General features: G+C 36.9%; 1 protein-coding gene across 2 annotated transcripts in view; it reads right to left on the bottom strand.

Annotated features, from left to right (window-relative positions):
- Nucleotides 1-5622: 5622 nt before the first annotated feature.
- The window catches only part of EFS (histone-lysine N-methyltransferase), a 30221-nt gene continuing 18140 nt past the window's right edge, over nt 5623-17703 (bottom strand). Inside the window, exons 10-18 of one of the 2 annotated variants that reach the window (XM_011626070.3) lie at nt 16804-16860; nt 14327-15083; nt 14175-14230; nt 10330-10409; nt 10139-10221; nt 9951-10030; nt 9530-9609; nt 8704-8749; nt 5623-8171 (exon numbers count right to left, since the gene is read on the bottom strand). In XM_011626070.3, the coding sequence (XP_011624372.3) occupies nt 6165-8171; nt 8704-8749; nt 9530-9609; nt 9951-10030; nt 10139-10221; nt 10330-10409; nt 14175-14230; nt 14327-15083; nt 16804-16860 (3246 nt within the window). In that variant the 3' untranslated portion in view covers nt 5623-6164. The remainder of the gene's footprint in view (nt 8172-8703; nt 8750-9529; nt 9610-9950; nt 10031-10138; nt 10222-10329; nt 10410-14174; nt 14231-14326; nt 15084-16803; nt 16861-17703) is intronic. The other variant, XM_088851478.1, reaches the window with a different exon arrangement.

Here is a 17703-nt window from a genome sequence, read left to right as displayed (position 1 = left end):
CGGAGCATCGCGTTGCTTTGGTCAAGGCCGAAAATTAGAAAACTCCCTCGTACGCTTGTTTTTGCTTGGTTATTGATTTTGATGGGGGGCCAATCAATAATCAATCTGCCTCTTCCTTCCCTCTGAAATTCTTTGATGGACGGTTCTCACTAACATGCGTAATGTATAGTGTCTCCACATACACCATTTGTGAAGATGTGTTGCATTGCAGACTAGGCCTTTATGTAGGAAGGAGTCCGCCGCGTTTTCCCTCTTAATTGTAATTGTAGCGACTATGAGTAGCGTATTTTTTAATAGGACCTAGGCCTCATGGGAAAAAAATTAAATCCTCATCTTGAAACTCAAAAAAAATTGTACTTCTAGAGTTGGAAAACCTGCGATACTGTTTTATCAGCCTTGATTATTGTGGTTGTAAGCGGGAAAAGGGCTGGGATCGTGGTGGTAGTCACCCCCATATCTTAGTCACCACGTTGTCTTCCCCATTGAATTACCAAAAAAAAAATTTTATTACGATTGTAAAAAACAAATTAGGGTTTCAACCTTAAAAATAACCAGATGTTGAGCTACAAAATTTATAATCGGTGGGGGAAATAGATTTTAAAGCCTCATAGAGATTTTTTTATATGCAAAGTGTTTTTCATACAAGGTTTCGAGGTGATTTCCATAAGGCCCAAGCGTTATAGAAACAGAAACTGCATCATTTCATAAATTGATCACAATTTTACTGGCTAGAATCAAGAAACTTATAAAAAAAAACACTTGGTTTCTTTTTTGGATAAAAAATGGTCTTATATATTTCATAGTCAATATTCAAGTCTTACTTTTTGAGAGCATAGAGTGTATTTTAATTTTGTTCTCTTTTTCTATACATCAGATTAAGCATAAATTCTATATGTTCATATATCTCATCAAAATATACAATTTCAATAGTTTGGTTATTTATTATTTTTAATAATTTTTATAGGTATGTGATAATAAAAATTTGAAAATACTAAATTTGACCTTAATCCAAGACAAAGAGAAAAAATTAAAATACAATCTACACTACCAAAAAGTGAGATATAAGTGAAAATATAAAACGTATGAAACTACTTAAAAATTTCAAAAATAAAGTATGGTTTTTCTATAAATTCCCTCAAATCAATTTGTGTTTAAATATAAAGATTAGCGAATAGATGGAGTTCATGATTATTGCAATTAAGAGATCTCAAGTTAATTTTTTTTAAAGAGTATCTGTTTCTTAGAATGTCATGAAACCAGAATCGTTATTTAAGGATACAGTTTTGAAGTTCAAAAAACTAATTACATATTGTTTACACTTTAACAAAGGCAACGGGGTTATCCAACTACAATTATATAATGTAAAGAAAAGAGAAACTTCCAGATTTTATTCTATACCCTCTTTTGCATCAGTACAATGTAAATTACTGTTATTAAATAAATCCCTCTAAAATTTTTGTTTTTATGTTCTTACCTTTTTTTAAAAAAAATTAGATTTCTAAATTTCCCCTATTTTAGATTTTGAAGGTCTGAATTTAACCTAAGAGTTCAGCTTCAGATTTGAAAAGTTTTTTGCTCAAACCTATTTTGGATCTTGAAGATCCAAAGTTATTTCAAACCTTAACATATGACGTTATGAAGTTATTCCATTTCAGTATGTTGTTAGTAATTTTAACCCATATGGTGCCATTGTTTGTTCTTGCCCCATTCGAAGTGGAACAATTTCGAACCATTAAGGTTCAAAGTTAAGATTTTGAACAATTTCAGACTTTCAAAGTCCAAAATATGTTTAAATAAAAAATTTGAATACGAAGTTGGACTATTGCGTTGAATTTCAGACTTTACATGTCTGAAGTAAGGACAATATAGAAAAATAAAAAATTTTAGAAAAAAGGGGACATAAATGTGAGAAAAATAAAATTCCTTTTTATGGAGGTTCTTAATAAATCACGATAATTTGGAAGGATATTGACATAAACTTCTCTTTGATCTATAGGGGAAAATAAATGACAGTGTACTACACGCAAGCATAGAAAAATAGAAAGCGCACCTCTTTGTTATTGAGGCCGCAAAAATAATCAGCTATTTATAAAGTAGAAAAATCAAAGAATTTCAATGTCATAGAATTAAAAATAAGAAACACAAAAAGACTGGGGAAAATATGGCGATCGCTTTTAGAAAAGGAAAACTCAATTTATGAATGAGATTTGAGATTTTAATAATTACTCTCGTATTTTTTGGTACATGATCTTACAAGAATTATACTATAAGAACATTTAATTTTAATACAAAAAGGTTAGAATTACTCTTAGCTATTGGATATGAAATTTAAATATTGAAATATGTCACAACCTTTAAAAAAATTTATTTTGGATTTTGTGCCTAATTAGTAACACAACACAAACTACTTAATTTTACATTCAACATGCAATAATAATTGTGACCTTCTTAACATAAAAATAAATGTTCTTATAATCTTAGACCTGCTCGACCTTGGATTTGCTACCTAAAACAAGAGTGACATATACGGGAAAAAGTATGCTTTGGGGTCTTACATTGGAATGCAATAGCGGACTATCCAGTATTATTGGGAATTGAGTTGGGGCTTCAGTGATTAGGGGGGTAAATGCCTCAACATTATGTCCCACCTTCTATTCCTACCATTAATATATCAAAAAAATAACTACCTATTACTAGTGCATGTTAGGCTATAAATGAAAATCTTTCGTTTCTAAAAATGAATTACATATTATTGAGAGTTTGTTTTTAGGTCATATAGATGTGCATGAGCTACTTATTTGCAAGAATATTGAGAAAGTGGTTCAAGGGACTGTAAATGATCATGTATTTCTAGGCCAAGTAATATCTGATCCATTTTAGTGATCTTTTTTATTGCACTCTAATCTTCATAAGTTCCTATGAGATGGAAGGAGGCAATTAACACCCTGCATAACTCATAACTGCTTTTAACTCTAATTTTACCCCGGACACATGGACCTATGCCCAGTATAGGAGAAGACCATATCACCAATTTCATTTCCCAACAATTCCACTATAACCAGCCAGGCAAGGGTTCCCTATAAACCTATCATCAAAATTTAGCTGGACCAGTGCTTTTTATGGGGGAAGCCAAACATTTGACTTTACCTAAGTAGTTGTTAGGATTCATGACTCGTATATGTGGAAATAGAAACCATGAATATTATATCTCACCGGGATCGCATAGTTAACCAGCTAAAAAAAATACATTAGTACAACTATGACATGGGCATGAGAATAAAGTATAGAAATACATACGCCACAAGAACACAGATTTCCGTGGTTCATGACAAATGGGCTACATCAATGGGCATGAAAAACTAAAATCCATTATACAGGTGAGAGTAACATCAAAGATTTTGGGATATGGAGTTTCCGCTTTAGTTCTCAACAAAACCCAATTGAACAACTCTTTTAGACCTGCTCTGCCAACCAACATCACCCGCCTATCTCCCATATCTATCCCTTAGCAAAGCCACTATTTAGGAATAGTACCTTCGGAAAAACCGATACTTTTTCTCTATAAAAGGGGATATCACCCATAATTTTCATAAAAGTCATTTCTCTACAAAAATACAAACATATCACCATCAAAATAATTTTCTTTCTAGGAAGCTCACTTCTCTCCATGTGGAAGTGTTACCTCTCAATACAGGAGGATCTTGCCTCTAAATCTCTCTAGAGGAAGCCACTTCGCCAATACAGTGACCTCAAATAGGGCATATTCATCTTTTTCTGTCATTCAACATATGTAGTAAGTAATGTCATAACACATGGATAACTTCCCATATATCACAATACTTCGAGATTTAATCAAGATTTCCTAATCTAATTAGACTTCCTTTTATTTTACCCAGCCTCAAACTACTTATGGTAGGTTTTCACTGGGTGGTGGTTTTTCCTAACACCATGCCTACCATTAGTTACGGCAGGGACTTAGCTCCCAAGTCAGCTTATCTTTGCTGTTTGGGGCATAGTTAAACTGGCTAGGAATTGATTGAAGCAAGAATTGGGAAGCCATCCCTTCATGCACCCTTCCATATTTAAGTGTGACAACCCATCAAGTATTCCCACTAATAGTTTACACATCTTTAACCTTAGGCTTTCCCTCTGCTTGAAACAGCTCCTGAAACTGGAAATTTTTAGTGTACTCCCTATCCACTCAGCCCCTGAAAATGGAAATTTTTGGTATACTCCCTATCCACTCAGCCCCTGAAACTGGAAATTTTTGGTATACTCCCTATCCACTTATGAGACTAAAAAGGAAGTTTTAGCGCCATCACCAACTGTATCAGATGAAGTAAGGCCTATATTAGTTTATTCCTTTCCACGCCGCGAAAGAAGTCAAGGCTATCATCCACATGTTGAAGATGGGATATGATTGGAACTTTCGGGGTTTTATCGAATGCTGAGAAGAGAGAGGGGATTGAGCACTCACTGCCTTTTTTTTATGAAATTGTTGGCCAATTTCTTTAAACAAATTGTTTTATTCATTTCATCTTCATTATACATAGAACTATTATTTAGACCGGTGACATACCTTAATAAATCAAGAAAGGTTGTTTTTTGGGTTAGTTTATAATAGCTGCTTTCAAGGAGATAATGCACTACTTTTGCAAGAAATTGACACTGAAATCTCCAACAAAGATTTCTTTCAAAACATGTTTGTTAACCAAAAATAGAAATAGTTAAAAGAAATCCACGAGTTTTGAAACTACTTCCCGAACACAAGAAAAACAAAAATCAAAGTCAACTATTGGCTCGAAAATGTAAGAGAGATGATTTCAACGGGTACCAAGGTCCATTGCATTATGATTTTCAGCTTCCCACACTTGGAGTAGCCCAAATATTGAGATCTCTCTCTCAGCTCCTCTCACACGCCCAAATGTTGAGATTGCTCTCTCAAATATATGTTTCTATCAAATTCTGAGATTCTCTCTCTCTCTCTCTCTCTCTCTCTCTCTCTCTCTCTCTCTCTCTCTCTCTCTCTCTCTCTCTCTCTCTCTCTCTCTCTCTCTCTCTGTAATATTGAGATTGCCCTCTCTCCCTCTTCATAGAAAGTGAAGGTGTTCAAGTGACAAGCTGCAAAAGGTGTGTTAATTCTACTGCGAGCTAAGCTAATTCACCAAATGGACTCTGCTGTATCAATGAATAACGAATAAATATAAACTTCACAAGAAAAACAAAAAATCAAAGTCAACTATTGGCTCGAAAATGTAAGAGAGATGATTTCAACGGGTACCAAGGTCCATTGCATTATGATTTTCAGCTTCCCACACTTGGAGTAGCCCAAATATTGAGATCTCTCTCTCAGCTCCTCTCACACGCCCAAATGTTGAGATTGCTCTCTCAAATATATGTTTCTATCAAATTCTGAGATTCTCTCTCTCTCTCTCTCTCTCTCTCTCTCTCTCTCTCTCTCTCTCTCTCTCTCTCTCTCTCTCTCTCTCTCTCTCTCTCTGTAATATTGAGATTGCCCTCTCTCCCTCTTCATAGAAAGTGAAGGTGTTCAAGTGACAAGCTGCAAAAGGTGTGTTAATTCTACTGCGAGCTAAGCTAATTCACCAAATGGACTCTGCTGTATCAATGAATAACGAATAAATATAAACTTCCACCGGTGTATGGCATATATTGCACAAGAATTTCTTTGAAATTCCTGAAACACGTCCACCATGTTTGGGTAAAAAAAAAAAATGGAATCTAAAGAAAATAAGACGAACATACCAAGCGAATCACAAGGAGGTCGTTGAAGACCAAGGAACAGAGGCAGGCACAAGATTCCAGGATTTCATTTCCATTTCCTCTACAATCAAAAATTATTTTGGGACTTCTGTAACTTTCTTTTCATCTATTTGGCCCTCTAAAGGGTGAAACCTACACAAAAATAGGATACAACTGGCACGAGGTTTCACTTCCCAGCTTCTAAGCATTATCTCAAGCCATGGAATCCAATCTGGCGTGCCACGATGAATGGAAGTCCCAAAACTATGAAAATTGAGGTAACATGTGATTTGAATGTGTGTGAGAAAGAGAGGAATGAAAGAAAGAACAATGGGGACCCACCATATATGCTGCAAAAGAATTGGGAATACAAGACGAACGCTAACACCAGATCTCTGTTTCACTCAATGATGGTGGTGATGATGGGTAGAAGAAAAATTCTTATTAGCCCCACTGCTGCCACCACCACTGCCACCCTTCCTAAAACACTTCCCATTGAAACCATTGAACCCGCCCCTAGAACAACCCCTGGCTGACCAACTGTTGTGGTGGTTGTTGCTATTGTTGTTGTTCCTGGATCTCTGCCATGGGGGCACATGATCACACCTATGCTGTGGCCCACCCCATCTCCTACCCATGCCCCCCGCTGTTGCAGTTCCCCCAACACAAGGTTGTGGAGGTGCATATGATGATGATCCCTCTTCTCTCGAATTTGGCACGACATTACAATTGGTTATCGGAGGCGGCGGCGGCTGCATAGGAGCCTGATTTTGTGGCTGAGGCACTGCATTACAGGTGTTTGGTAGTGGGGGAGGAGGCATGGTAGCCTGGTTTTGCATTGGGAATGGATCCCCATGCATCATGGGAGGATTGGGAGGTGGAGGTGGAGGTGGAGGTGGAGGTGGTGGAGGTGGACAATGGAATGGAGGCATTGGTTGATTCGTAGGGGGTGGCATACATTGGAACGGGGCAGCTAGCATTGGTTGAGGGGCAAGTGGTGGCGAATGGGAGCCACAAGGGAACGACCCACTCACAGGTCTTGCACTCGCAGGCGGGGGTCCAGGTGGCAATGGAGGGTTGATAGGCACCGGTTGGCTGGGTGCAGGTCCTAGCACATGTGGAACAAACTGAGGAGACCGCATTATCTCTTCACTGCATGGTGGACGGACCATGTGATGTAGAGGTGGAGGACCAGGAGGTGGTGGGGGGAGAAGCTGAAAAGGCATAGGAGGAGGACGAGGGGGTGGGAGTGACCAATTCAGAGTTGGCATAGGTGGTGCACCACCAATGCTACTACCAATGGGGTTTGTTTGGAAATTTGGTGCTTGGGGCCTTGGCGCTCCAGGAAATGACGATGGCACAGAAGGTGATATGCATGTTGTTCCCTGTTGGTTAACTCCCCAACTGTTGTGTTGGTAACTTGGTGGATCAAGAGCTACAGCACTTGAGTTTGGAGGGGTGGGAACAACTTGTGGACTGCTTAAGGGCGGCTGAAAACCAGGAGGTATTTGTTCATCATACCCCTTGTTCGCCATGCCACAACCCTGCTCAACTGGGCTCAAACTGTTCACCTGTGCATTGCACGAGGGAGGCGGGAAACCTGGAGGCACTGAATGCTCATCATAATCACAGGGATGACTATGATACTTCGCAGCATCGTTATGCCGTCGTCGTTGCTCTTTTGGGAATGGGGAGGGAAGGGGAGGGGACTGAAACCCCAGAGGACTATGTTGTTCAGCGGGGCACAACTGACTTCCAATAAATGATTTCTTCTGCGCATTACACTCAAATCTTTGCTCTTCTGGATATGCAGTCTGGGTGCCCGAGGGAACAGAAAATCCAGGAGGAACTTTCTCATCATCAAGGTGAGCTCCCTCACTGCAAGGAACAGCTCGTACAAGTGTACTATGACTGCTGCTCTCAATTGTTAATGGGGCCTGCACACTCTCAGCTAGACTCGAAACTAGTTTTTCGCCTGGTGGATGGTCAGGCATCACTTCACTGCATTGACGGTGTTCAGTGTTTAGAGAAGGCTGCTCCTCTTCACCATCTTTTGGCTGATCCCATCGGCTTTTCCTTTTGCGCCTTCTTGTCCCATTTGTTGTAGTTGACGATGGGGTAGCATCAGTCTGCTTGTCTGTGTTAGCACATACCACTGGAGGGGAAGGGGGATTTTTGGGGAGGGAAGGAGATGAGGAGACGGGAACAGGCTCCAATGCACGAGATTTACATTCAATTGCATCTGAATGTCTTAAAGCTGGGGACTGCCAACGTTTATGGAAACGGTTCCAGTGGCCATTACGACCATTGGACTGATGATGATAGTCAGCACCCTCCCGATCAGAGTACTTAGCTTTCCTGGTCGTGCGAGGTATCCATTTGTCTCGGAAGCTTCGTGCTATTTGGTGGACCTGAAGGAACCAAGTTAAAAAAAATAATCAATTTTTCTTTCCATAGTATCTCTTTTCAAATCCTCTCTCTTACTGAACAATCCAATTGACAAAAGGAATATCGAACCATCCATATCAAAGGTTCTGGAACATATCAGGTCCTAAGACTCCTAACCACATTTGGGAAAAGGAAAAAGTGAATTCTTGCACTCGTGTGTGTAACAATGAAATCTTGCATTCACAATTTCTAGTGTACATAGACAAGCCCAATATTAGACCATATTGCAGTAAATACTATACATGCCAATGGCAGATGCAAAGTGTAAGATACAAAATATTCCTATGATACAAAACATTCCTACTAGGGATGTATAACAAGTTGACACATATCATAGCAAACTCAAGAACTAATCATATTTACAGTGTTAGATTTCCCACTTCAAAAGAAACTACACTAGAGAAAATGGATTGCATGAAAGAACAGGATAAAAACATTAGAATTGTTATATAAATGCCAGTCATTTAATTGAATTTAGATCTGCACAAATTGTACCTGGACATCATTGTGCCATGTCAGTTTAAGTATTGACTCCTTCAAACTGAAAACACAGTTTGCAGGATTAGAATATCAAACAAATACCCATTGACACAATCGACAATTAAAAGCAAGATAGTTCAACTCAATAAGAACTTCAGCATAAAGTACATAAATAACAAAAGAAAAAACATCTCAAAGTCCAAGGATTCCCTCCTATTTCTCCAAATGATGTAAGGTTTCTGAAAGCAAGGAGGCACTTCTTTTTCTTTCTTTCAATCGTTAGAAAGAACGTGCTTTTTTTTTTTTTTTTTTCTTTTTTTTTTTCGGGAGGGGGGGGGGAATATAAAAAAGGCTGTAGAAGAGAAGAAGCTTTACACTCATATAGAGCAACAAAAGATACAAAAAAATACATATGAGAAAGAATGCAGTTTTTACTACAACATGTATAAACTGAAAAATAAAACTAATCTCACAGGTTAAAAAAAGAATCAAACTTCTTGTACAAAGCATTACATTATCCAAGCTCCCCCTTTCTACAAAGACCAGAACTAACAGTTCCATAGACCCAACCAACAATAAGCATTAAGAATATTCTATTATCGAGGCCTCAATAATCTAAAGTTCCCAGTCAACGACCAAGTGCTGATAATTCCCATAACCCTAATAACATCAACTTGCTAGATATTGACAAATGGAAAGAGAAACTGTTAGTGTCTATAAGCATTAGAAGAAACTGACCACCAACGGACATTTATGCCCTACGAGAATTTTTGAAGAATTAACAGGCTTTATTAGGTCCCAAAGAACACAAAAGAGCAACAAGCAGAATCAAGAGATGCACCTTTCAATTCCTGCACGAGGAGGACTTGAATTAATGTGCTCCAAGGTAAGTACTTCCTTTGTAGCAAGATATTCTAGTACCTGCAGAAATAAGGGATGCACTTGTAACAAATGGATGTAAACTAAAACGATCTCAAGCAATCATTTACTGAATGGTATAGAGAAAAATAACATTTCAGGAGCAAAAAAGCTCAGAATAGGACCCATAGATGATATGAACATTCGACAAGTCGCAATAACTCAGATGACTGACCAAAAAGAACACCTAGCATATTATGACTGCTTAATGAATGCAATTTGATTAAGTCCATTTCACTTTGCCATATGTTTATTTCAAATGACTGCTTATGACTTCAAATGTTCATTTCACTTTGACATATGAAGACCCTGTAACGGCATACAAGTCCACAAAGTACACCAACCTTTAGAAGCTTCCGGATTATAGGAATTTTATTGAAATTTCTGCGGTTCTGTTTCATAATGTTATGCAGCATTTGCAGACCTGCAGTTCCAGAAAGCCAACCTTAGTTCAAGTAAACCATGTCTGCTTCAAATTTATGATAATGCATTGATAATCAGCATGCAATTCAAGAAGAAATAGTGCCACTACCATTTTTGTTCACTATGTCGACCAAAACCATCCGTGACTTTGTTTTAAGAAGTGCATCAAGAATCAAAGAAAGATCCCGTGTGCTACAAAATTTCAGCCAGGTTAGAGCATATATCAGAGATTGCAAAACAAGATCTTCCAAATAATGTGAATTAGTTTACAGAGGAATAGAAAATGTTAAATGAATAAACCTTTGGAATGCCTCCCCATGGACATTATCACCACAAGCTGCAGTAACAAACAAAAGCTTCAAGTATCCTTTAGTAGCATCCTGTTCAACACCAACAGGATTTCGAAACAAGATCAAGATCCATCCAAGAAATAACCCAGAGAAACATAAGACATGACCATTATAGTAGTTGATTAAATATATGCACCCACAAAAAAGAAAAACAGATGCTAAGACGAACAAAATATGCAGATAAGCACTGTCATTGTGAAGGATGTCATCAAAACTTAGAAGAAACAGACCTAAAGAAAAAGAATACCCGAGTACTATCATGAGTTTGATAAAATGAGGAAAGATCTCACATGAAGATCCAAAATCACAGTATCAGAAACCACAATATAAGCCGAGATTTGGTGAAATAAGCTGCAAGTATTTTTTTTCCATTTATTTGTCTTTATTTTTTTTTAAGAAATTGAAAATATTGCAAGTAATACAAGAACATATTTAACAGTGTAAGGCAAAATATATAGTAGTCCAGGGGAACACAGTTTACCAACTTAGCCTGGTGTCAGAAACTAAGACACAAAACCTTGTGGCTTAGAAATAGGTAAAATTGGACCATTGAACTTAACATTTGGAGAGTCCTAAACTGACCAAGCCAACTCACAAGTCTCAGGCAAGTTTTCGCCGTTGTCTAAGTTCCAAAAATTTATAAACCATAAACAAAAAATTCTAAGTATTACCTATATCCATTAATAACTAATCTAGCGCTGGCCCCAAGGCAGGAGTATCATACACAATCGCTTTTCTTGTACAGGTGATACTATATTTATTTCCACGTGGAAAACAGCGGAGGAGATACCTACTCCCTCTCTCCTTCTTCCACTTTCTATCGGTCCTCTCTACGTTGTCACTTGAATTAATAAAATGTTTTTTTCTTCTCATTATGCTGCGGATAAGAGCATTAGATTGCCTTTTCGCCACTCGGTACTGCTCTGTGTAGATCTTTTGTATCTACTTTTCTCTCCTCTTGCGCATTATTTGCTTTTATTACTTTCTCAGTTTTCTCAATCTTTAAAAGTAATAACATCAATATATATGTTTGATCTGTGGTTCATTTTCTTTGGGGACTAATGTTTTGATGTTTGTAATTAGTATGATTCCATAAACAGAAAATTATAATTGTGTGAGAAAAACTTAATGTTCATGAGCTTAAAATTGTCTATGCAATTATATAATTTGTGAGCATCAATACAATGCCCATTTTGAGTGCAGCATTACAGTTGCTTTTGTGATATTGTATTGCTAGTAAATTTCCCTTCACCTCAAATCTATTATTAGCGAACGTCTATTTTCTTACTATAGGAGTTGCTTGGATCACCCCCATGACAGCCGCTCTATGGCATCCTGTAAAGCAAAATAATGACGGCCAAGCAAGAACAATGAGGGTGCGAATATACTTGCAATGTGACAAACAAAATCCAAGAGTTTTCTTCATTTGCTATGCGCTCAACGTGACATGTAAGAAATGTGGATTCAAAATCTTACTTGGTAATGGTGCAGCATGCCATAACACAGATTTTCTTCTCCAACAATCTTGATTCGAATCTCAATTATTCTTCATGAATCTTAATTTTGCAATATTAGCGACTGTATGCTGAAATAGGGTTTCTTGACACCCTATTTACGATGTAAAATCTAAAATAATCCCGGATATAATATTTCATTGAAGATTTTGGAAAACTAAAACGAGTTGTTTGCCCTGTTTACCCTCTGCACAAGCTCCAACATTGGCTTCGATACCATGATAAGCAGACTTGCTAATAATGAGGAGAATAATTTCTACTGACTCTAAGAAATAAACCCCACATACATACAAATGCATGCAGGGACAATAAAAGGATTGTTCTAACCCTCTTTTTTTTTTATAAACGTTAACTTAAGATTGTTCTAACCCTTATAAGAGTAAAATACACTTATGGCTGCTCACATATGCAAGGGCTGTTATTGTACAGAACGTGATTGGAAGCAGGAGAGGGAGTGAGTAATGTGATGATTTTGAAGGATTCAAGTAGAGGATGTGACTGGTTACGAGGTTCAACAGTGCGCGTGGGATAAAGATTCTAGAAATCAAGCACCATCCTGAGAACAAAGCTCTTGCAACTTAGGAAAGAACATATGGATGTAATATGATACAAATATCGTAAATAAACAATGAATTCAGAGAATTTCTGAGGTTATCATACCTTAAATCATCAATAGATTAACTATATGTTGTGAGGTAGGCCATCATCAAGGTTATTCCATACATTTGATGCATGGTTAGATGAGATTTGCTCATTCTTCACTGTCTATAGATGTCTAACAATCAATAGGTATTACATTTCGGTAACAATAAGTCAAGGTGGAAGCTTGACTCATTGGCTAAATATCATTCAGTTTTGACGTTTGATCGGGATTAATGGAACTCAAAACAAGCTTTGCAATTCAAAGCAAAGTTCTTGCTTAGCATACTTGTCAATAATGTCTTGCCACATATATTGCGTAGCAGGCATGCACCACATGTATTGCATAGAAGCTTGTGATGGAAAACTACCCATAGAATGATGATTGAATCACACTGTAACTAACCCCTTTAGAGTCTTCACACAAGATAACTTTCTCATCCCACTTTTCTTCCATGAACCAAGACTATTTGAGCTGGACAAGAAGAAAAAATAAAAAAAAAAGGGGGTCGCCTTCTGCATAGGCAGCCACCTGCCCCTCCTAACATAGGTAGCCCTTTTCGGGCAGGCTGGCCCCAGGTGTGCACCCAGGTCACACCTTGCCCAAGGGTGGAAAATGCTGCAAGCCTGCACCCGATTTTTCAATGCCCATTTCATGCTACAATTTCTAGAAATGTTGAATGATGTTTCAAATTACAAGCGGAACATGTCAGAGTGGTGCAATCAATTGATTTCTATCTCAATCATATTGTATACAGAATGGTGTCTTTGTTTAATCACTTCAGCACTTTAATGATGCAGCATGGAAAACAAGAAAATAGAAAGAAAAGACCTGCTTGACAATATTATTAGACAAAAAAATCACATAAGTTTTAGAAACAAATTAGTTCACATATGAGTGATGGCAACAATGACAGCAATGATGGCAAGCATGAAATCGCCCAGGACAGCATGGAGTACTTGATAAGTAAATGAGAAACATACATCTTCAGCTGGTTCATGCTCATTTCCATGATGATGAACATGATGAAATTGTTGTTATTGTGTACCAGATTTATATTTTAAATAACAGATACTTGGATATAAAGGCAATGAACCATGAGTTAAAAGCTGAAGACTTTGTGAACCATGAGTTAAAAGCTGAAGACCAACACAAAGCTGTCATTGTTTTGTTCGATGTCATTACAATTAGCTCATGTTAGATCAACATAACATTTTGTCTCCGATCTCTCTCCTAATTAGGAGTTATTCATATTACAGTTGAAAAGTAAAAGTCAGACTGCTATGTACATAAACTAGCTACAGGAAAAGATCCATAGAATACAGTAACAGCTCCTTGTATGTTAATTTAAGAACAACATTGGCATCTATTGAAAGTTGAAACTATTTCAACTCTGCTAAATTTCATTTAACATTTTCCGATTACTTATTAAATGATAGCCACAAGTACTCATTTCTGGAGTCAAATGAAAATGATCTCTATATTATTATCAAGCAAATCCTTTCCACCCTGGCAAAACAGTGAAAATCTAGATCCAACAAGAGAGCCCTGTATTGACTGGTCCCAAAATGCTTGGATGCACCAATATGCCAGGATATCATTTACACAGGCAAGAACTTCATATTGCAAAAAAGTACTTACTTTTCGTTTGCTGATCCCACCTTCGGCATCAAGTAACTCATTTAGTTTCTCATCAACTGGGTGCATAAGGAAATACAGTCAGCTCACTAATGCAGTCAGCTCACTAACAGATACGAAAAGCAAAACTTGAGGATGAAAAAAAATATAAATACCTCCTTCAAAGCGGCCTCTATCAATGCCTGGCAGCAGTTTTCTAGGTTTGCTGGCCTTAAGTTGGTTTGTATTAGACCTTCCCATCTTGATAGATCTAGATGACTTCTTGATTGAGGAAACAGCTTTTTTATCCTTGTGACTAACTTCCATATTGTCAGCAATAGGTCTGTTACTGACATCTCCAGCTGGTAAAGAAGCAATTTCCCGTGGAACAACAGCATCCGTCCAATTGGTACTGCAGGTGTTATTGCTATCATCATATATGACCTCAGTTCTACCATTTTCTTTCAAATTGGAGTTGTTGTCATTAGCTAATATCTCAGCTCCACCATCTTCTTTCATAATGGAGTTATATTCATTAGCTAAAATCTCAGTTCTACCAGCTTCTTTGCTATTGGAGATGTTATCAATAGCTAAAATCTCAGTTCCACCAATTTCTTCAGTTTTTGAGATGGTATCATTAGCTGAGATCCCAGTTATGCTATTTCCTTTGGTACTGGAGTTGGTATCATCAGCTAAGATCTCAGTTCTACCATTATTCGAAATGGTATCATCAGCTAAGATCCCAGTTCCGCCATTTTCGTGAATCATCACGGGTTCAGGATAGTCTTCATCAGAGTCACTATGAACAACAGCTTCAGGATTTAATGGATCACCACCAATATACCCTCTGCATTCAGAAGATCCACAGACACATTTCTTTGCAACAGCCCCGAAAACTCGGACATAGTTGTAGTCAAACGTAACTTCTTCTCCCTGAGAACAGTTTCTAACCACACATCAGTAATAACAGTGGTATATCTTCATAATAGAGTAGTGTTACTTATAGGGACTAAAATTTAAAGCATGAGCATGCATAACCATGACAAAAATACGAACATCACCATGGAGTCAAAACAAAAGAATATAAGGAAGCTCCCCAAGAGGGGGGGGGGGGGGGGGGGGGGGAAGCAGCACATGAGACAACTCAACAAAGTGAGAAAAAAAAAACATATATATATATATATAGGAAAAAGTTTATATAAGGTCGCAACCTTAAAATGCAGAATTACAGATGCACCACAAAAATCTATCGGAAAATGTTGTTTTAATGTTGAAAGACCCTCCAATTGATCATCTCGACATCGAGATGTATGAATATAGAAATAAAATAAAAAAATAAAAAATAAAAATTTGAGTCCTAGAAATAGTGCAACTTGCAACACATTACCTAGACCGTCCATTTTCAAGATTTTCATATGTTTATAGATCTACTTGATTTCAACTATTTTTTTAGTTTAAAATTTTATAATTAGAATAAAAATAGATTTTCAGATAATCCTAATAATTTTTTACACCAAAATTACATGTTATGATAAAATTTGGAGGTGCGCCTTAATTGGATTGTTTAAGGTTGCAACCTTATAGAAACCACACCAATATATATATATATATATATATATATATATATATATATACACACACACACACACATATATATAGGGAAAAAGATTATACAACGTTGCAACCTTAAAATGTAGAATTAAGATGTACCTCAAAAATACATCATAAAAGGTTGTTTTGATGTTGGAAAACACTTTAATTGATCATCTCGACATCGAGATGTATGAAAATGAAAAACAAAAATTTGTGTGTATATATATATATATATATATCACAGTCAGCAAAGGAATGTCAACAATGTCAAATTGACCTATAAATTTACCATTGTATTCGAGTATACAAAAATGTCATATTCGACTCCAATCAATCCAATAATAACGTCATCACATGAGATTGATTCAAATATTTGGAAAACTAAAATTTATGGACTGGTTAAAGCTTCTTCAAACCCTTTTGATGCAAGGAAGATGGGGAGAATAACATTATTCAAATTTTTTTTAATGAATAACATTATTCGAATTGGAAAACGGGAACATAAAATGTCTGAAACATTGAACTCAACCTAGGCCTGCAGGAGATTTCACTCCAGATATATTTCTTTCTTAGACAAATTTCCAGAAGTCTACTTAAAAAAATCCAACATCAGGTCTTCATAGGTAAAAATCAGCTAAAAGCTAACATAAAGCCCAAGTCACCTAAACCCGAACCAATCTTTAAATCCTAAACCCAAATTAAACATAATCTTAGCCACCCATCTGAAAAATAAAAACTAGACAACTGTACATTCTTTATAGAACAAAAAATAGAGCAAATTAACCCTAACAAAACGAAGCCAGATGACAAATAAAAAACAGTAAATCATCATAAACTACTGCTCCCAGCTCTATTCAGCTCCTAATGTAACAACCAAAAAACAGCAGCATGTTTAATGATTGATAAGTTAAGATGACATAAACAAATCGAAACTACTGCTGCTCTCTGATTTCAAAGATTTAAATAACAGTAATAGAGCCAGATGCATCTTGCAGTTTAACAATTATTTACTAAAGGAAGCAAGTCCAGCCATTGGTCTAATGAAGCACAAGAAAGCCACCTTTTTAATATCTCGAATTGCGAATAATCCGATACACACTTCTCCATTAACAATCCACTGATCCATCAAACAACAAACAGAAAGTCAGATAACTTACCTCAATACAGGAAATATTTCAATATTAATATAAGTAGTTCAGTGGTAGGAATGGAACTCTAGACACCACGTTGTGGCATCCCACCTCGCTGACCACCCAGGCCGTTCCCTTTTTTTTTCCATTAAGTCTATAAGAAAGATATTCTTAAAATTGCATGTGCAAAGTGTTACCCAAAAGAAAAGAAGCAGAACATTTGTCACGTAATTGCCCAAGTTATCATGATTCAAGTAAAACTAGTTTCGCCTAGTTAGACATCAAAAAAGGCAATCCAAAATCAGCTGAATAGAGATAACCAGAAAAGTCGATAAATCATGATAATTGAATCACTGCATTCAACATGAATGTTTATACACAAACATCCACATTATGCAAGACAGCCATGAAAGCCAAGACCAAAGAATTAATCACCTTCAGCTCAATGCCCAGATGTCCCAAAGAAACATCATGAAAGTAACAGATGAAGCAAAAGCTCAGAACAATTTAGAAAATTCTCATAATGTTATACAGAATTACATAAAGTCCAAAAAAGATGGGAAACATGGAAAGAAAAGAAGCTGTTTACAGCCCCTTCCTCCCTCTGTGTGTGTGTATATGCTTAGATAGATCCATACACATATTCGCAGACACACATGCATGTGCGAATGGGATAACAAGAGAGACTGCCTCCATGTTTCCTGGGGAAAGTGGCAAGGTACGGAATGAATGTATGCACTTACACTGAGTAGGTAATACAATTGAAAAAAAAAAAAAAGGAAATATAGGAAAAGTAAAACGCTAGCTAATGGTAAGTGTTCTGCCAAAAA

This window comes from Amborella trichopoda, chromosome 11 (genome assembly GCF_054954075.1).
Source record: "Amborella trichopoda isolate Santa Cruz 75 chromosome 11, AtrichopodaSantaCruz75HAP2 v2.0, whole genome shotgun sequence".
Lineage (NCBI taxonomy): Eukaryota > Viridiplantae > Streptophyta > Magnoliopsida > Amborellales > Amborellaceae > Amborella > Amborella trichopoda.
This window is presented reverse-complemented; position numbering and strand designations above follow the sequence as displayed.